The 21,654-nt window shown below is 36.0% G+C and overlaps 1 protein-coding gene across 1 annotated transcript in view; it reads right to left on the reverse strand.

The window, feature by feature from the left end:
* The window catches only part of CFAP47 (cilia and flagella associated protein 47), a 502,957-nt gene that overhangs the window by 159,850 nt on the left and 321,453 nt on the right, over positions 1-21,654 (reverse strand). The window contains exons 47-50 of the mRNA XM_052662737.1: positions 10,940-11,136; positions 9,992-10,135; positions 9,237-9,410; positions 2,437-2,548 (exon numbers count right to left, since the gene is read on the reverse strand). Of these exons, the coding sequence (XP_052518697.1) occupies positions 2,437-2,548; positions 9,237-9,410; positions 9,992-10,135; positions 10,940-11,136 (627 nt within the window). The remainder of the gene's footprint in view (positions 1-2,436; positions 2,549-9,236; positions 9,411-9,991; positions 10,136-10,939; positions 11,137-21,654) is intronic.

Consider the following 21,654-nt stretch of genomic DNA (forward strand, 5'->3'; position numbering starts at 1 on the left):
GAGTGTAACTGTTTGAAGGTCAGCTTTGTTTATAACTACTATACTCATCAAGACTTTCCAAATTATAGGCCTTTTGTAAATAACTCTTTATATAATTAAGTATAGAACTAAAAACATGCACAAAGTTTTCAAGACCAGTGATACACACAAACACATATAGACACTGACATACTTCTTTAACCAGTACAAATAGGAGCATTCTCATATATGTATGAAAATTTTAGTCCAGTTTTATTTATATTACAACAGATTAACAACTGTTCGGAAGCAATTACATCTCCACTACTTAAAACGCTGTAGAAGCCTTCCAACAGTAATATCAATAAAAATGGAGTTTGCTGTCCTTACAGTCTCAGCCTGTCCAAATAATAATGGTAACATTAATTCAAATCTAAGAGAGCGCCCTGGGAAGCACAATCGTGAAAATGTCTTGCAAATATTTTTCAAAATTATGAAGCCTGCAAGGGCTCTTGTGTAGCCAGCAATATTTACTAATTCATCTCATCTAATGGACGTGAGTCTGAGTGAACTCCGGGAGTTGGTGATGGACAGGGAGGCCTGGTGTGCTGTGATCATGGGGTCGCAAAGAGTCAGACACGACTGAGCAACTGAACTGAACTGAACTGAACTCAACAATATGCCCTGAGTTGTCTTTAATGTTTCCAAATTTCTTCTGAAGTCCTTCAAATCAGCCTGCTGAGTCCTTATCTGATGAGTGAAAATGTTTTGAAATTTGAAAATATGTTTTGAAATTTTTAGCATTTCTAAAATGCTGCCAAAATCAACAAAAATGACTAAGACATATTAAATCTGATTATTTAATTTTTCTTAGCTCCATTTCTATAACTTTGAGTCTGATTCATGGATCAGTGGCTCTATTTTGCTTAATGGAGTCATAAACACTCCTAATTCAACAACATTCTACCATTTAAAGTTCCTCTTATGTTTCTTCTCACACATAGCAGACCTTACTGCCTTTTATAGGACAGAAAACTAAAATTTCTTACCTATATCAAAAATAATAATGGCAATTCTGAATGACTTGTTATCCTTTAAGAAAGATTAATCAAAATTCTAAAACTAAGGAAAAGCTATCATTAGGACTGTCATTTGATGATGAGAAAAAAAACTGAAATTTATGTTCTTACAATCAATTAAAATCTTCTGAATTATCATAAAAATGGCCAAAAAATGCTACTTTATTGAAATGCTTGAAATAGGCTCACTTTAGCTCAAAATTTACCTATTACATAGAGAATAATAATGGGCTTTGCAAAGTCAAGTGTCTGAAAAGTGATGGGAAGATTTCATAAGATGCTAACAGCTATGACTATGGTGACATGTAGGGTCAAGCCAATTAGAAGTAGAGAGTGAGGGGTGGGTGAGTTGGCTCTTCACTCACAGAATATTCTATGACAGCAGTAGTAACTGGATCACAGTGGTTGCCATTCTGAAATTTCCCTTCTGCTTGTTAATAGCACTGGCATTCAGCCTACTCTCTATGTGCTTTCTACACTTTTAAACTGTATCCATTTACTAACATTTTAATAATTTCCTCAACAGGATTAAATCACCATGGGACACTGAATTGTCTTCAAATACAACAATTATTCCTTTGATGAATTACAGTTCCTCAGTTATTCCCTGTTACTCTTCTTTACCTCCAACCCCTCTTCCATCAAAAGGTTTGTAGGAATATTCCTCACTCCTATTCCCAAGCAAGCAACTCTTTTCAGGGACCATCAGGCAATTTGTATAAATGGATGCTTTGTTACAAAAAAAGGAAGAAAACTTCACATGTACCAAAGCCTTTAACCTATTTTTCATGTATCATTTAAGTATATTATATGTACATGTTTTTAAAATACCTAGTCTTATAAAGAAATATTCTCATAGGACGCTGGCTGGCTCACAAATTGGTATAACTATTTGAAAGTATTTATTCCAATTTTGGGGCTTCTCTGGTGGCTCAGATGGTACAGAATCTGCCTGCAATGAAGGAGACACGGGTTCGATCCCTGGGTTGAGAAGATCCACTGGAGAAGGGAATAGCTACCCACTTCAGCATTCTTGCCTGGAGAATTCCATGGACAGAGAAGCCTGGCAGGCTACAGTCCATGGGGTTGCAAAGAGTCAGACACAACTGAGTAACTAAACACACTCTAATTTTAAATCTTAATGCCTTAACTAAATATTTCTACTTCCAGGAATTTGCCCTACAAATTCAAATAAATGGACAAGAAAGTATAGCACTATAGATGAAATATATGCCCCAAAGCACTGATTATTTAGAAAGCTAATGACTTAAATAGAAAACTAAATTTCCCTCTGGATCATTTATTAGAAACAAGAAATATAAATAAATTTTAAATTTCTTCTCATCATGCAAGTTTTCCAGTATGGTAGTTAATAATATTTTATTAACAATTTTCTTACCTTTGAATATACCACGCTTCCAAGGGCACACATGTAGAATATACGGAACTGTGTTATCAGGGTCTATGGTGATGTCTGGGTTTCCCCACACTATCGGAAGATCTGAAGATACCTAGAAGAGAGAATCCAAAAATAGGAATCACATGATGTCAACATTTCCATGAAATTAGTATAACAAGCTAAAGCATAGAAAAAACTGAAATTTAATTTAAATATTTTCATTGAAACTGTACACTTTTAAGTGAAAAGCAAGCCATAAAATATAGACATATAGTAGAAGAAAAATCGGAGACTTAAGGGAAAATATAACACAATAAAAATATTCTCTTTTGCTACTGGTAGCAAGATCACTGATGTTTATACAATCAGAGTAGCTTTTATAGGCCATGCAGAAGTTTCTTTATGCAATTTGATATATAAAAGATAAACCACTTCAATGAATTTCTACATCAATATTAATACAGTATATAAATATTAATGTAATCAATATTAATATAGCATATAATATTTAAGCAGCATCTGACTGTAACTGTTGTTGGCTAGATTCAACTTTCACCTTAGTGAGTACTTTCATCTTGCCCCCCTCCACCATTCTGTACAGGCAAACACTAATCTACCTTGTCCCTCTATAGATTTGCCTAACCTGAACAATTCATAAAGAAATTACACAGTATATGGTCTTTTGTGACTAGCTCTTTTTCACTTAGCATAATGTTTTCAAGTTTCACCTATGTTGTGGCATTTATCAGCACATCATTTCCTTGTTACTGATGAATGGCATTAAATCATATAAAAAACACATTTTGTGTCTCCATTCATTAGTTGATGAAAATGTGAGGTGTTTCTGTTCTTGTCTATTATGAATAATGCAGCTATGAAACCATGTAGAAGTGTTTGAGTACACATAGATTTTAATTTCTTATGGACATGTATCTTAGAGTGGAACTGCTGGGACATAGGATGCTCAATCTTTTAAATTACTGCTTTCCAAAAGTCTTCTCTAAAATGGCTGAACCATTTTTCTTTCCCTCCAACAATGCATGATGGTTCCTATTTTCTCTACAGCTTCTCTCAAAGTTTTTTGTATATCATTTTTATAATAGCCATCCTAGTGAGTGTGAAGTGGTATCTCATTGTGATTAAGGAGGATGTCAAGGTTGTATATTGTAACCCTGCTTATTTAACTTGTACGCAGAGTATATCATGAGAAACGCTGGGCTGGGTGAAGCACAAGCTGGAATCAAGATTGCCGGGAGAAATATCAATAACCTCAGATATGCAGATGACATCACCTTTATGGCAGAAAGTGAAGAAGAACTAAAGAGCCTCTTGATGAAAGTGAAAGAGGAGAGTGAAAACATTGGCTTAAAGCTAAACATTCAGAAAACTAAGATCATGGCATCCGGTCCCATCACTTCAAGGCAAGTAAATGGGGAAACAGTGGAAACAGTGGCAGACTTTATTTTGGGGGGCTCCAAAATCACTGCAGATGGTGATTGCAGCCATGAAATTAAAAGACGCTTACTACTTGGAAGGAAAGTTATGACCAACCTAGACAGCATATTGAAAAGCACAGATGTTACTTTGTCAACAAAAGTCCATCTAGTTGAGGCTATGGTTTTTCCAGTAGTCAGTACAGGTGTGAGAGTTGGATTATAAAGAAAGCTGAGCACCGAAGAATTGATGCTTTTGACCTGTGTTGTTGGAGAAGACTCTTGAGAGTCCCTTGGACTGCAAGGAGATCCAACCAGTCCATCCTAAAGGACTGGTTGGACTGAATATTCATTGGAAGGACTGATGTTGAAGCTGAAACTCCAATACTTTGGCCACCTGATGTGAAGAACTGACTCATTGGAAAAGATCCTGATGCTGGGAAAGATTGAAGGCGGGAGGAGAAGGGGACAGAAGAGGATGAGATGGTTGGATGGCATCACCGACTCAATGGACATGAATTTGAATAAACTCCAGGAGTTGGTGATGGACAGGGAGGCCTGGCGTGCTGCAGTCTACAAGGTAGCAAAGAGTCAGACACGACTGAGCCACTGAACTGAAGGACTGATGATGTTCAATATCTTTTCATGTGTTTATTGTTCATTTGCATGTACTTTGGGGGGAACTGTTAAGACTCTTTACACATTTAAAAAATTGTGTTACTTGTTTCATTATTAAATTGTAAAAGATGTTTATATATTCTAGAAACAAGGCCCTTGTCAGATATTGGTCATGTGGATATTTTCTCTCATTTTGTGGATTGTTTTTTCATTTTCTTCAAGATATCACTTGAAGCACAATGGCAGCTCTGCATTGAGCAAGTCTGTAAGTGCCATTTTTCAATAGTATTTGCTTACTTTGTCACACTTTGATAATTTTTGGAATATTTCATACATTTTCATTGTTTTTATAGTTATTATAGTTATTAATGATCTTGGATGTTACTATTCTAATTGTCTTGGCATTTTTTAGCAATAAAGTATTTTTTAATGAAGGTATATACATCCTTTTAAAACAATTCTATTGCATACTTAAGCTGCAGTGCAACATAAAGCATAACTTTTATATGCAGTGGGAAAGAAAAGTCTGTATGACTCACTTCATTGTTATTTTGCTTTATTGTGGTGGTGGTCTGGAATCCAAAGCAAATATCTCCAAGGTATGCATATAGTTTGTCACAAGTTTTTTACATGCCTGAAATAATAAATCTTTTACCCTTTGCCAAGGAGCATTGCATACGTGTTGTGGCACACCTTCAGCACTTAGGTAGTTTACAGCTCTACCTTAGCCTTAACTTCCAGCTCACACAGCATCTCTCCATCAGCCAGAGATGAAAAAACTGGCACCCTCTCAGGCCTTCCCTGGGCAATCACACCACTCTGTATATGCATGTGGCCTGCAAGTTACCCAGGGACATGTCAGAATTGTGAAATTCGCTGCAGATATCTTAATCCTCACATCTTCAAGTTTTTAGTCAAACTCTAGTTGGTCACAACTGGTTTTGTAGCCTCAGGCAGCTGTAATGCCAAACTACTGAATATTTTTGGCAAGTGTCCTAAGGATAAGTCCTTTCCATCAGAGCAAGATATGACACAAGTAAAAGATGACAACCCCTCACTCATGGGGAGGGGTGTTGCAAGAGACCTATGAGAAAGGTCAAATTGTGACAATGTACTGGTGTGGGAATTGTGAGCAGAGTCATACTCAGTCTGCCTCTTCCTTTGTTTGCAAGGTTGCAGTTTTCATAGCCATTGTGGTTGTAAGACTGCAGAGCAGCGGAGAGGGGGACAGAAATAGGTCAAGTCAAAATGCGACAAATTACTCCACTGTTACCATGATTCAGTTTTTCTTGAGTAAATACTGCTCAGATTGTTTGAAATCTTCGTTTAATTTTGATTTAAAATTTCATTTTGACAGTTTTTGTCAGTGTTTGTATTGCTTTTAAGGAGGAACAGATTTATGAAACTCCACTACTCTGGAAGTCCCAGGTCTCCTGTTTTCCTTAGTGCACAACTATCTCCTACTACCTGGTCACTTTGATAAAATGCCATAGCATTTTACCTGTATCGCTTATTATATTTCATTTTTTAAATATTATTTTTCCTATTAGGGAAGTCTCAACATTCTATTGCAAACTATTCTTGTAGCAATGAGATTGAATATAGTAAAAAGGCTTTTAAAAAATTTAAAACATCATAAAAATGAATACTAGCAGTAATGAAAAATAGAAAAAGGAAAAGATATTAAAAGAACATACTGAGTTTGAGTTGTTAGCAGACTGTCAAAGTGGAGGTATAAAGTAAGCAGTCAAAAATGAGAAGCTGAAGCTAATACATCTAGACTAAAAGTATAAATTTGCCACTTGTACCTAAATGATAGTCTGAAACCAAGAAACTGCCAAGTGTGATGTGGTACAGATATGAGGATACTTTAGAAGGTAGAACTTTAAAAAGAAATGAGAAGGTTAGAGGAATAAAAGGACCAGATAAGTAACAATCAAGAAATGGCATCGACATGAGGAATATAGAAAGATATAAAATACAGGGTGAAGAGTGTTAAGACAGTGTGCTGCATGCTTGCTAAGTTGCTTCAGTTGTGTCTGACTCTGTGACCCTATGGACTGCAGCCTGCCAGGCTCCTCTGTCCAGGGGATACTCAAGGCAAGAATACTGGAGTGAGTTGCCACACTCTCCTCCAGGGATCTTCTTGACCCAGGGATTGAACCCCCACCTCTGAAGTCTCCTGCATTGGCAGGCGGGTCCTTTACCACTAGCACCACCTGGGAAGTTAAGAAGGCAGATAGTGCCAAACATTAAAGGAGTTTTAGGGCAGATAATTTGGGCAAATAACTGACTTTTCTTGAACAAAAATTACAGGTGATCTTTGCGGCTGCAGTTTCAAAAGAGTAGAGGAGCTACAAATGGACCACCATGAAGTAAGAAGTCATCATGTAAATAATGCTTTTTCAAGAAGTTTACCAATCACAAAAAAATATAGAAGGTAATAGTTGAAAGGGTATTGTTAGAGGCAAGTTTTATCTTGTAATGGAAAACCTTTGAGAATACTTACAGATTAAGAAAATAGTCTAACAATGAGAAAGGTATTGAAGGAGTGGAGGGAGAGTGCGAATCAACCCTGAGTGCACAGAGAATCAGAAGCATTTCACTGGTTTCAAAGCAAGCGCAAGATGAAACCTGACACTATAGATCAAAGTTTCCAGTCTAGCCTTTCTCCTTAGCAGCATCTCAGTTGTTTCTCAATAGAATTTCCACTGAAATACCAGCAATGATTCAAATATAATAAATGAATGAATAGAAATGGCAAATTGATAATGTTCATTATTACATGCTGATTAAAAATAATAGTGATTTTCAAATTAAGAAAGGTGATATTTTATTCTAATATCTCTAAGAATATATGTCTTAGGTTTTAAATATGTTTCTGTTCTTTTATAATTCTTGGTGTTATTTCAAGGTAGAAACATAAAAGAACTAGAATACATGTTCAGTATTACTAATACTTGAATGAAATTATATTTTAAAAATTTAATATGTAACATCTTTAATTACAGAAAAAGGCCTCAGGGAAAATTTACATTCTAAAGGTAAAAGTAACTAGATTCTTCAGTTTAATTTTTATATTGAAACAACAGAAATATAGACTTTAATTATTATTCTTATGAGAATAATTTTGTTATATAAAATTCCACTTCTACATGTAATTAGAAAAATACATTCACTTTTCATAGTTAACATAGCATACTTATTATTAATAAAAGCCTACAGTTAAAAAAATGCATTAATTCTGAAGGATGATATTTTAAAAACCTACAGACATCACCTCTGCCATAACAACAAAATGAAATAACCAATGTTAAGATCTACCACAAAGGAGAGGTGGGTTCAGTCTCTGGGTGGGAAAGATCCCCTGGAAGAGGGCATGGCAACTCACTCCAATATTCTTGTGGAGAAAATTCCATGGAGAGAGAGCCTGGCAGGCTACAGTCCATGGGGTCAAAAAGAATCAGACATGAATGAGTGACTGAGCACCTATGCACTATGATTTATGCTAGGTATAAAGTGTGGATATGAGGGGGTATGTTCCTTTCCTCACAGTAAATAATCTGGTGGAGAACAATAAATAGGTAATAGCAATAAGATATAATATACATGATTGTGGGAAAGGTAAAAGAAAGGTAAAAAAAATGTTGCAGAAGCACATGAAAGGCATCTATAATCCAGGTTTATGGGGATCTAGAAAGATTCTCAGAAAAGTGGCATCTAATAAATACTTGCCCTAAAGAATGAAATGGAGTTAAGCACAGAGAAGTGGAAGATAGGGAGTTGGATAAAGATTTCTAGATAGTAGCAAAAGGAAATACTGTATATACTGTATATACTGTAAATACCGTATACGGTGGCCTAAGTGTGGCTGGAGGCAAGAGTGGTAAGAGATGAAGCCGAGCAAACATACTTTTGAAGCACATGAGCCACTTCAGGGGGCATGGACTAGATCTGATGGCAAGAGATGACAGTGAAGAGTTTTAGCAGGGGAGTAAGAAAATAAAATTTTCATTCATAAGATTCACTCCATTTGTAATCCAGTAAGGAAAGAAGAAGAAAATCAAAGCACATAATTTTCAAGATTACCAAAAATAGCAGAGAACAAACCCAGTGAATTTCTAAACTTCTGAAGCACCCTCTAAAACTAGATACAGGCATCTATGATGGATAGATATTTGAAGCTTCTTTGAGGATTTTATTGAACACACAATTTGTAGATAAATATGGGAGTAGGGAGTAGAAAAATTTATTTTCAGATTTGCTTAAATATATCAAATGAGGAAGGTCAAGAATAAAACCTCTTAATAAAGATATAAATAATTATGTATTTCTTCATATTCCCACTATTATTCATACTGATAAGTGACAGGATAAACTTTTGAAATTTCATGCCTGCAGATATCACATTACCATTTCAAAAGCTGTTTAAAAGTTTTTTTGACAAGATCTTCCTTTATCATGCACAATATCTTCAAGTAAAAATACACATGACTCAAATAAGTAAATCTTAATGTGTTTTATGATTATATACTAATACTTAGATATAAAACTTGTTTGGTGCTAATTCAACTTTATATGAAATGGCAGTTTAAAACCTGTTGGACTAATAAAAGGAATTCTAACCATCTCCTTGTATCACACTGCTTTACCTAGTTAAGTAAAATCAGATGTTTTTAAATTTCATACAATTCAATGTACTCTTTCTGAAAACACTTTCATATTTAAAAAATCAAAAAACAAACTGACCTTAAATGTTAGGAGGCTTGGTGTATAATTGGGCACTATTATGGGTTTATTTGTTACTTCTCCCACTTGACAGTCTACAATGATGTGTTCCAAGGCCAGGGGTCTTTTTCCAATTCCTTTTATGTCAAAGATATGCTCCATACCATCTACTTCATTTTGTAGAATAAGCTTGCCCTGTGACAAATCAGTCAAATTTAAGCTCTATAGGAGTGACAGTTAGAAGTCAACAATTTCTTCTGTCTTAGGAATTTTGAATCTTATTAATGAAATGAGCTTTCAAGAAGGTGTTAGTCACTGACTTATCCAGTTTACATATAAATACTTCTACTGAATGAATGAAGATGGATTTCCTGTGAAAAGCTCTTTATTTCTTTTCACTTTCACTAAGTGACAGAGTTTAATAGGCATTCTCATGCTGTTTACATACTTGTCAAAGAAATATGACAAGAAAATATTTTCTGAAGTATAAACTTCCTTACTGAATAAAAACAAAGCAATGATTTTACTTTGTTAAACATATTACATAAAATTAACCTAGATATACATATTGAAGCCTATGACAATGTGACTTTCAGAATATTTATACCTCAAATTAAAACATTTATTAAAGTTTCAAGCAGAGTGAACACCAATGATCAAATTCATGGAAAATATAACTTTTCTGCAAGAAAATTTATCATAAATTGTAGTGGTAAACATCACATTGGTTTATCGACATATTATTGCTAGGGGAAAAAAAATCAACGAGTTCATACCATAATCTCACATTCCAAAATAGGTTTGAATGTGAGAGGATAATCCACAGTTTCACCTGGTCCGACATATAAAATAGGAGGTCCATGAAACCATTCTCCTTCTATAGTAACTTGAAATTTCCATTCATTCTTTGTTTCATTATTCTAAAGCATGAAAATAAAGATAGAAACATATCAGTGTAAAACAAAAATCCTTAAAAATTACCTTTGTCTACTCTATCATCACTCACTTATAACCAAGTAATAGCCAGTCTCCTGGACTTCAAGGAGATCAAACCAGTCAACCTAAAGGAAATCAACTCTGAATATTCATTGAAGGACTGATGGCTGAAGCTGAAGCTCCAGTACTTTGGTCACCTGATGAGAAGAGCCAACTCATTAGAAAAGGCCCTGATGCTGGAAAAGATTGAAGGCAGGAGGAGAAGGCGACAACAGAGGATGAGATAGTTGGATAGCATCACCAACTCAATGGACATGAATTTGAGCAAGCTCCAGGAGATGGTGAAGGACAGGGAAGCCTGGTGTGCTGCAGTCTATGGCGTCACAAAGCATCGGAGAGGACTGAGCGACTGAACAGCAACAACAATAGCCAATCACTGGTCTTAGTGCCTATGAGCCCATCTTAATCATATGTTAAGGTCACAGCTGAATTTGGGGCAGAGTGATCTGAGAAACCATGAGTCTGCTTAGTCTGATGATAGGTTAAGGATATTGGAGTTAACTTTTTAAACAAAGAGATGCAGCAGAAGTGATTAATCAGGTGAGTAATATGATAACATTTATATTCAGGAATAAAACTGTGACATCAAATTGGAGTAACAAATGGCCACACATAATGCAATTAGGAATTAGTACTAGTTTAGATGAGAGGTTTGAAGAAAACTTTGAGACAGTGGCAGTGGGAATAAAGAAAGTACCAGAAAAAGAAAAAAGAAAATTTGTACTTACAATTGGAATATTCTGGGTAAGGGGTTCAAATGCTGGTGTTTCAAAATCAAATCTGGCCTCTGGACGTTCTTCATTCACCACACCTTCAATGCAATAGAGACGCACATCGTACTTTGATGTCAACAAAATTTTGCAAGGGTAGCGTCCAGGACTGAGAGGAACAAATCGCAAAGGGACTGGAACAGATCCATCTGCAGCTATCAAAATAATTTAAAAATGGTTTAATCATTTTGATGGTATAAATCCTAAAATTGATTTTAGGATAAAGGAATATTTTATTGCATTGTATTTAATTGAATTATATAATCCAGATGAGACTAGGTTCTAACAAGGTAGCACACTACTCCTCAATCTCCTGGGCATTACAAGCAAGTTTATTTATTTATTTATTTATTTTTATTAATGAGAGAATATATCCAGCATGGGTCAAAGGAAAGTCTGCTCCATAAAGCTACTGAGGGACCCAGGTACACTGCTCCTTCTTTGTGTACAGGTCAGGGGAAGAGGAGCTGAAAATTTGCTCAAGGGCTTTTTAGTGTTCAGCCCAAAGTTAACACACATTATAGTTAACTGGTCAGAACCAAACACATGATTCTATCTCAGTCAACAGGGGCTGAGACTTGAGAGATATATGGGATATTTGGTAAGCATTATTATCTGCTACATTTCTATGACACAGGAGTGCTCTATCCCATAGCAATCAAAATCAGTTACAACTTGACCAGCAGATAGAAATAATTTTTAATAACCAAGAGAAGCCAAAAGAGGCATAACCAATGAATACTTCTCACATTACCTTGTTATACCATGTACCAGAATAGCTAATATAATTTCTTACGGTGGGCAGGCTATCAATGATGGTTCTTTCCTTCCAAGCAACACTATTTCTCTGAAAGTCACCATTTTCTTATTCTCTATTAAGTTAGAAAATAGTTATAAAAATCTCTCAACCCTAAAGTAGGATGCACTATAAGAATATAATATAAGTTTCACTGCTAAAGTCAAATTATTAAAGTTATAGATAAGAAACAAGTGATAAAAGATGCTTAGAAGCCTAATTCTGTGAAGGAAATTCTCTGAAATCAAGAAAACAAATCAAACTTATTAATCAATGGACTGGACACATATTATATTAATTGGCTATGTTAATTTACTCATATTTAACACCTCTAATGTTAAAAATGGCAAACTGTTTTTCAAATACACTGAAGTCTATATGCCAAGAAAACCAGTTATTGCTATAAGAACATTAGTTGCTTTAAATCATTTTAAAACATATTGAGGATGTGTATGCATGTGTTACACATATTATAAAATATATTCATCATATTGGAGTAGGAAATGGCAACCCACTTCAGTATTCTTGCCTGGAAACCCCCCTGGACAGAGGAGCCTGGTAGGCTACAGCTCATGGGGTCACAAAGAGTCGAACACAACTGAGTGACTGAGCATGAGCAATCACATATTATATAGAATACATTGTGTGTTGTATATTGTATATTATTTGTTATATATAGCAACATACAATATACGCCTGGTGGCTCAGACAGTCAAGAATCTGCCTGCAATGCAGGAGACCCAGGTTCAATCCCTGGGTTGGGAAGATCCCCAGGAGAAAGGAATGGCTACCCACTCCAGTATTCTTGCCTAGAGAATTCCATGGACAGAGTAGACTGGTGGTATATATTATGTTATGTATAAATGTCATAGTTTTATGTTGTATATTAAGAAACACTGATAGTGGATTACTCTTGAAATATATATTATATCTAAGCAAAGTTCAAGAGACTCAGCAGGTCTAAGGAGGATACAAAGGCTGTCAGAATGTTGTTATTTTTATTCCGTCCTATTCAAAGAGTCGGACACGACTGAGCGACTGAACTGAACTGAACTGATTCAAGTACAAATATAGTTTTAGAATATTTTTTTCTTATCAAAAAGGACTCCAGGCACATCTTATCATCTGTTGTTCATTGATTACTTTCATTCTGAGAGAAGTATTTGAATTGTGGCAACATCATTAGAATAAACTAGGTGAGATAATTATTTGATTAAAATTTGTTGCTTTATTATCAGAAAGGAAGAAGCCATACTTTTATCTTGCATGAACAGATTGAAATGAAAATATTTAGCTTAGGTAATTTAAATAAAATTAAACTGCTTAGAATATGAAATTTAATCAGTAGTAATTATTATTTTCATCAAAGATAAAGAATAACTAGCCATTTCATGGTAAACGACAATTGAAATGCACAAGTTCAAGTATAAAGGTGCTATCAAAAGCTTTATGCTATACACTATTTCCTTTTCCCTAAAAATATGCATTTTCTATTGATACTGAGTCTGAAAGTAAAAGTCAAGGACATCCTTAAGTATGCATTTCCCAACTCATGAAATGTTCATAAGCAAAGACCCTAAAGAATATGCCATGCAACCCCCTCTCCCTTACAAGTCAAAAAAGAAATTCATAATAGAATTTATGGAAATGATGGTTTTAATGTTGAAGATATATTGATAAAATAATATTTCTTTTCCTTAAACATCTGAAATAATTTAATTCATACTAGAAAAAGAGTAGAAATATTATCATATATTATCAAAAAGAAGCTACTTGTGGATTAAGGTATTCATCAGACAGTATCCACATCTCCTCAGATGTGAAATAGCAGAGGTAGAGACTTCTCATATTTAGAAATTTGGAAATTTTACTGGCTACACTGTGCCATCTCAACATCATTCCCTTTTAGGGACATGTTTTCTCAAAGTCCTTTCCAATTCTTCTCTGTAGCAGATGTTATCCATGTCCTGCCATGTCTCCTTGGCATTTAAATTGTTGCTGCAGGCCAATGGTTTTATGGAAAACAGATCTTTCTCCCTGAGGGCTTTTGCTAGTCATAGGAAGGTGCTTAATCCTTGCATCCATCAGGCCAGAAGTGACTGTTAACGACTGCAGTTGTGGTCCTCAACAAATAATGTATCAAACTGGTGGCAAAATAACCCAGCTGCTTTATCCTTTGGTTGGAATAACTGTGAGGTGAATTCTACACAAACTCATAGACAGCCCCAGGGCAACCAAACCCAAATTGCTCTTAGTGGCAACTGCTCATGAACACTCCCTGAACTGGCTCCTTCTCTTTGCTGTCTCTCACTCTCTCACACTCCTACCTATGGTTCCTGAGATCACTTCTCAAACTACTGCTCTCAAGACCTGGTCTTGGTGTCTGCTATTAGGGATCTCCAACCTAACACATACCCTTAGACCAAGGAAAGAGAGCTTGCTGTCAATGGCCTCATGCTTTCTAGGGCCTTACATTGAATATCCTCTGGCACTGTCTCTCTGGATGTGCATGGAGTACATGGGCCTGCTGTGACAGGCCCACATGCAGCCCAGACCCATTCATGTTCTGGGTTTCGGGCATGTCACAATTCACAATTCAAAGTGCTTTGATCCCATTTCCAGTGCCTGCACAGGACTCCTCCCTATGTTGATCCTCTTGTTGGAAGACTCCTAGAATTAAAGAATAACTAAGAGGCGGCCACTAAGGGGAAGATATTGACCAAGATTAATTATGTGGGTTAAAGTACCCACAAATTTGTACACAAGGCCTCTTACAATACATGTTAGAGTTGAAGAAAGAGAATGGGGTGGGCACATGCCCAGGGCCCAGCTATCCTGTCTTGTCATGTCTAGCTCAAAATTCTAAGGAGATCAAGAACTCTAAAATCAAACTTGGTCTTCTAGTTTGGTAAAAAGCTTAATTTCTCAAGGTGGAATAATAGATTATATTCTACTTAAAACTTTGTTAGCCTGATTTAACAATTTTAAAATTTTGATATCTGGTACATGGGATCCCATTTGAACTTTTGACCTGGGCATACAAATGTCAGGGACAATCTAGACCTGTCCCTTCCATCCTTAGTCTACTAAATGTAGCTCACTTGGGGCCTTTTCTTTACAGGTGATCCCAGTAACTACGGGAGTTGTCAGGGTTCTGTAATTAAAGATAACCAAATGTATCTAAATTTATCAGATTATAGTTTCTAAATAAAATAAAGGAACATAAAGAGTGAATCTCTCTAATTAAAAAATATCTAATTTTATATAACTTGAGCTACTGAGGAAGTCATTGTAATCTACAGTTTTTAAAATAACCCATAAAAATGGGCATCTAGCACATATGATCTAGCAATCCCCCTCTTGGGCATGTATCTGGAGAAAACTCTAATTTGAAAAGATACATGCACCCCAGTGTTCACAGCCATGCTACTTACAATAGCCAAGATAGGGAAGCAACCTAAGTGCCCATCAACAGTTGAATGGATAAAGAAGATGTGGTGTATACACACACACACACACACACACACACACACACACACACACACACACACACACAATGGAATACTATTCAGCCATAAAAATGAATGAAATAATGCCATTTGCAGCAACATGGGTGGATCTAGAAATTATCATACCAAGTGAAGTAAGTCAGAGAAATACAAATATCATGTGATACTACTTATATATATATATATATATATATATATATATATATAGTTTTTTTTTGAAGTCAAGTTCTTAATCTAATTTAAATTAAGGAGTAAGATTTGATTAGTAGCTTTCAAACATTTCATTTCTTGGCTTGGGGCTGTGTGGGGTAGAGGGGAGTGTGTCTGAACATTACCTAAAACAGAATCTCAATATATAAGACAAATTAACCTAGAGTCAATCTGGTTGAAATAAGATGCTAGAAGCTCCCATTCACTTCCGCAAACTCCAAATAGACAAAACAAAGCACTTTAGAAGAATGTTAAGGCTCTAAGAATATAATTTGATTAGCTGATCTCTTGGGTTCCTTTCCGCTTTAACATTCCATGATTATTTGAAAGTACATCAGAAAAGTGGAAGAGACTAAAAATATAATAAATTGGTCATTATTTTCCACAGCTAATTATATAGGTATATTATTAGCAAACAATAGTCAGAAATTCTTAATTCAGAAAATGAGGTATCAAGAGACTGAATAAATTTATGATAGGAATTCATTAGTAAGATGAACTTATAATAAACAGATATTTTATTTGTTGCAAATTAATATATGAGTAATTATGTGTGCTTAGTCACTCAGTCGTTTCAAACTCTTTGAGACCCCATGGACTGTAGGCAGCCAGGCTCCTCTGTTCATGGGGATTCTCCAGGCAAGAATACTGGAGTGGGTTGTCATGCCTTCCTCCAGGGGATCTTCCCAACTCAGGGATCAAACCCAGTCCTCCCACATTGCAGGAGGATTCTTGGGCAAAAACACTCAAAATGATAAAGATCCACACTCAGTTCAGTTCAGTCACAGAGTCATGTTTGACTCTTTGCGACCCCATGGACTGCAGCACACAAGGCTTCCCTGTCCATCACCAACTCTCGGAGTTTACTCAAACTCATGTCCATTGAGTCGGTGATGCCATCCAACCATCTCATCCTCTGTCGTCCCCTTCTCCTCCTGCCTTCAATCTTTCCCAGCATCAGGGTCTTTTTCAATGAGTAAGTTCTTTGCATCAGGTGGCCAAAGTATTGGAGTTTCAGCTTTAGCATCAATCCTTCCAGTGAACATTCAGGACTGATTTCCTTTAGGATGGACTGATTGGATCTCCTTGCAGTCCAAGGGACTCTCAAGAGTCTTCTCCAACAGCACAGTTCAAAAATATCAATTCTTCGGTGCTTGGCTTTCTTTGTAGTCCAACTCTCAGATCCATACCTGACTACTGGAAAAACCATAGCCTTGACTACACGGACCTTTGTTGAGAAAGTAATGTCTCTGCTTTTTAATATGCTGTCTAGGTTGGTCATAACTTTTTTTCCAAGGAGTGTCTTTTTATTTCATGGCCACAATCACCATCTGCAGTGATTTTGGAGCCCAAGAAAATAAAATTGGTCACTGTTTCCATTTTTTCCCTACCTATTTGCCATGAAGTGATGGGACTGGATGCCATGATCTTAGTTTTCTGAATGTTGAGCTTTAAGCCAACTTTTTCACTCTCCTCTTTCACTTACATCAAGAGGCTTTTAAGTTCTTCTTCACTTTCTGCCATAAGGGTGGTGTCATCTGCGTATCTGAGGTTATTGATATTTCTCCCGGCAATCTTGATTCCAGCTTGTGCTTCATCCAGCCCAGCGTTTCTCATGATGTACTCTGCATATAAGTTAAATAAGCAGGGTGACAATATACAGCCTTGACCTACTCCTTTTCCTATTTGGAACCAGTCTGTTGTTCCATGTCCAGTTCTAACTGTTGCTCCCTGACCTGCATACAGATTTCTCAGGAGGCAGGTCAGGTGGTCTGGTATTCCCATCTCTTTCAGAATTTCCCACAGTTTATTGTGATCCACACAGTCAAAGGCTTTGGCATAGTCAATAAAGCAGAAATAGATATTTTTCTGGAACTCTCTTGCTTTTTCCATGATCCAGCAGATGTTGGCAATTTCATCTCTGGTTCCTCTGCCTTTTCTAAAACCAGCTTAAACATCTGGAAGTTCATGGTTCATGTATTGTTGAAGCCTTTCTTGGAGAATTTTGAGCATTACTTTGCCAGCGTGTGAGATGAGTGCAATTGTACAGTAGCTTGAGCATTCTTTGGCATTGCCTTTCTTTGGGATTGGAATAAAAACTGACCTTTTCCAGTCCTGTAGTCACTGCTCAGCTTTCCTAATTTGCTGGCATAATGAGTGCAGCACTTTAGCAGCAGCATCTTTTAGGATTTGAAATAGCTCAACTGGAATGCCATCACCTCCACTAGATGTGTTGGTAGTGATGCTTCCTAAGGCCAACTTGACTTCACATTCCAGGATGTCTGGCTATAGGTGAGTGATCACACTATCATGATTATCTTGGTCATGAAGATCTTTTTTGTACAGTTCTTCTGTGTATTCTTGCCACTTCTTCTTAATATCTTCTGCTTTTTTTAGGTCCATATCATTTCTGCCCTTTATTGAGCATATCTTTGCATGAAATGTTCCCTTGGTATCTCTAATTTTCTTGAGGAGATCTCTAGTCTTTCCCATTCTATTGGTTTCTTCTGTTTCTTGGCACTGATCACTGAGGAAGGCTTTCTTATCTCTCTTTGCTATTCTTTGGAACTCTGCATTCAAATGGGTATATCTTTCCTTTTGGCTTCTCTTGTTTTCACAGCTATTTGTAAAGCCTCCTCAGACAGCCATTTTGCTTTTTTGCATTTTTTTTCTTGGGCATGGTCTTGATCCCCGTCTCCTGTACAATGTCACGAACCTCCATCCATAGTCCATCAGGAACTCTATCTATCAGATCCAGTCCATTAAATCTATTTCTCACTCCCACTGTATAGTCGTAAGGGATTTGATTTAGGTCATACCTGAATGGTCTAGTGGTTTTCCCTACTTTCTTCAATTTAAGTCTGAATTTGGCAATAAGGAGTTCATGATCTGAGCCACAGTCAGCTCCTGGTCTTGTTTTTGCTGACTGTATAGAGCTTCTCCATCTTTGGCTGTAAAGAATATAATCAATCTGATTTCAGTGTCGGCCATCTGGTGATGTCCATGTGTAGAGTCTTCTCTTGTGTTGTTGGAAGAGGGTGTTTGCTATGACCAGTGCGTTCTCTTGGCAAAACTCTATTAGCCTTTGTCCTGCTTCATTCTGTTACTTCAAGGCCAAATTTGCCTGTTACTCCAGGTGTTTCTTGACTTCCTACTTTTGCATTGCAGTCCCCTATAATGAAAAGGACATTTCTGGAGGGTATTAGTTCTAGAATGTCTTGTAGGTCTTCATAGATCCGTTCAACTTCAGCTTCTTCAGCATTACTCATTGGGGAATAGACTTGGATTACTGTGATAGTGAATGGTTTGCCTTGGAAATGAACAAGCAATGGTGAATGGTGGGTCTTGGAAAATGATACAGACCCACACCTATTACTGACAAATTCAATGTTTGAAATATTGGTTAAAATGGATTTTATAACTTCAAAAGAGTCTAGCTGAATTACTTTTGCTTTTTCATCACAAGGAAGATCTAAAATAATATAATATTTAAGTGTGAAAGAAAAGAGTTAGGAAGAAAGCAGGAAAGGGAAAAAGGGAAAAAAGAAAGGACGGTGGATAGAAAGTTGGAATTGAGGAAGGAAAATTTGGGGGGATGCTAAGAGAATGACATGTGATCTTCCTTCCTAGCCAACTCCAAATGGCTGAGACGATTGCACTTGCCTCCCCTCCACTTGAAGTTTCTAAGTATCTATTAGCAGAAAAGACTGGTATGGATTTCTCTGTCAAATTTTACTGAAAGGCAGTATGTACACATTTCCCCAGATGCCCTAAAGCACAGGTATAAGACCAGAGAGGGATATCAAACTGCTATAATAAGTAAATGGCAAGAACTGCCATTATTTCCAGCATAGCCAAGGTATTAATAGGTTTAATAGGTAGAGGAATACCTAATCTTATTGTGTTGGTCAAGTCGAGAAGAGTCTTACTAATGTCAGTTGGCTTGATCTATCAATTATTGACAGATGTACAATAAAATCTTCTACTCTAAATGTGGATTTGTTCATTTTTTCTTCCATATTTGCTAATTTTTGCTTTGTAAAATTTCAGATTATGTGATCAGGTGGAAATAACTTCAAAATTTTTTTTTCAACATGGGAGTATTCCCTTTTAAATTAATGATTTGTCTTAAAGTCAACTTATTCCTTTTTTTTTTTTTTTTTTTTGGCTGCACCATGTGGCTTGTGGGCTCTTAATTCCCTACCAAGGATGGAACCTGGATCTCCAGAGGGAAAGCCCTGAGTCCTAACCACTGGACCACCACAGAATTCCCTAAAGTCTACTTATTTTATATTTATGCCAGCTACTTTTTGATTAGTAAATACCTGGCATAAATTTTTAGATATTTTATAAGGCAATTTTATAAACAGCATAAAGCTGTATTTTGCTTTCCACTGTGAAAATATCAACTTTTACATTTATCATGATTAATGACATATTTAATATCTTATTTTGTGATTATTTTATTAATCACTGCTCTTTGATTCCAAGTTTTTCTTCTGAATTCAATTTCCTTTATTCATAAGTAGATCCTCCTTTGTTCTTTTAGCAACTATCTGTGAGTTTTAAATTGTCCCAGTTTTACTACTGAATTGAAAATATTTTTCATTCTTACTCTTGAGTGATATTTTACTGGGATTTAAAATCCTAGGCTGACAGTTAATTTGCTTTAGTACTACAATACCATTGTCTTCTGGCTTCTCTTGTTTCTGTTGGTAATTCTGCCTTCCATATAATTTTTGTTCCTTTGAAAATAATATGTCTTTTCTCTTCACTTTTCAGAATTTCTCTTGTCTTTGCCATTCTACTGTTTCACAACAACCTATTTAAGTGTGGATTTAGGTGTCACTCTTTTACCTTCTAGCATTTAAAAAACAAGTGTGTTTTTTCTTCTTTCATTTGCTTCTATAAATAGGAGAAGGTTATCTTTCCTAAGTAGTCACTCTTACAGGTCTCACTCCCCTTTCACTTTATAGCAGTCTCTTAGATCTAAATGTGGAGGTAGCTCAATCCATACCCTTGGGACAATTTTCTGTATTAAACAAGCATCAGTGTGTTAGACGTAGGGGGGAACATTTTGTTATATCCATTGGCAATTTTCAAATCACTTAGGAGAAAATTTACATCTTAGAAAAGTTTACAAATGTTCCTATTATTGAATAAACTCTAATCCCACCAACAACATGCACCAAAAATCACTTGGACTTTCCCATCTCTGTCACCACCACCATATCTACATGCTGAAGTCTATACATGCTTATGATAGAATGATGTTCTACATTTTCCTCTACAGTTACAGTCATTTTAAGTTCAGAGGGTTTGTTTTCTTAAGACAGGTGCAAACAAAGAAGTGTTAATAGAGGATCACCCTGGAAAGCATTTCACATGTATTCATTCATTAGAAAGATATTTTAAAACACCTACTATGTACCAGGAGGAATGGAATTAGGAGGCAGCTTCCTAGTTTTCTGATAGGTTGCAGACAATAAACTTCTGAGGAAAAGGGAGATCATGGGACTAAAATGTTTCCTCTTTATACCTAATTCTTGTTTTAATTGAGCATGAGCCTATGGAAGGTATTAAATGTGTTTTTCAATCAGGCCACATCAGTTCAGTAATTACTGGGAATTCCTCATATGATTTATGCAAATGGGTGGCTCTTATCTTTCCCTTCCCTTGATATTGAATTTCTGAATTTCTGGATGTCTTTACGGATCATTTAATGGAAAATTAGGAGAGAGCCTATCATGGAATTGTAGCTTGCCAGGAAGTCTTTTTCATATAACTTTTTTCAGAAGACAAATTTCCAAAAGAAAAGAACTAAAATAAGATTTCACTTTCTAATTAACCCCTCCATGGGGAAAGAAGCAAGGGATTGCAGAGAGCAAATTAAATGTGTGTTTTGCATTTTCACCTCTGAATACCCTAAACTTTCTTTGTCTTGTACTAAAACAAAACGTTTTGAACAGAGTTGAGTTTTAAATTCTCACAGATTGATTTACTAAGTGTATAAATTAGTCTCAATGAACTTTTAGCAAGCCAATACAAAGTACATTCTCTAGGACTTAGATCAGGGGAAAAGCTTTATACTATTTTTTATTAAATGCTTTCTTAAGTGTACTGCTGCACAGCATATAGCATATGTCCACTATTGAACA

The sequence above is a fragment of the Budorcas taxicolor genome, chromosome X (genome assembly GCF_023091745.1).
Source record: "Budorcas taxicolor isolate Tak-1 chromosome X, Takin1.1, whole genome shotgun sequence".
Taxonomy (NCBI): domain Eukaryota; kingdom Metazoa; phylum Chordata; class Mammalia; order Artiodactyla; family Bovidae; genus Budorcas; species Budorcas taxicolor.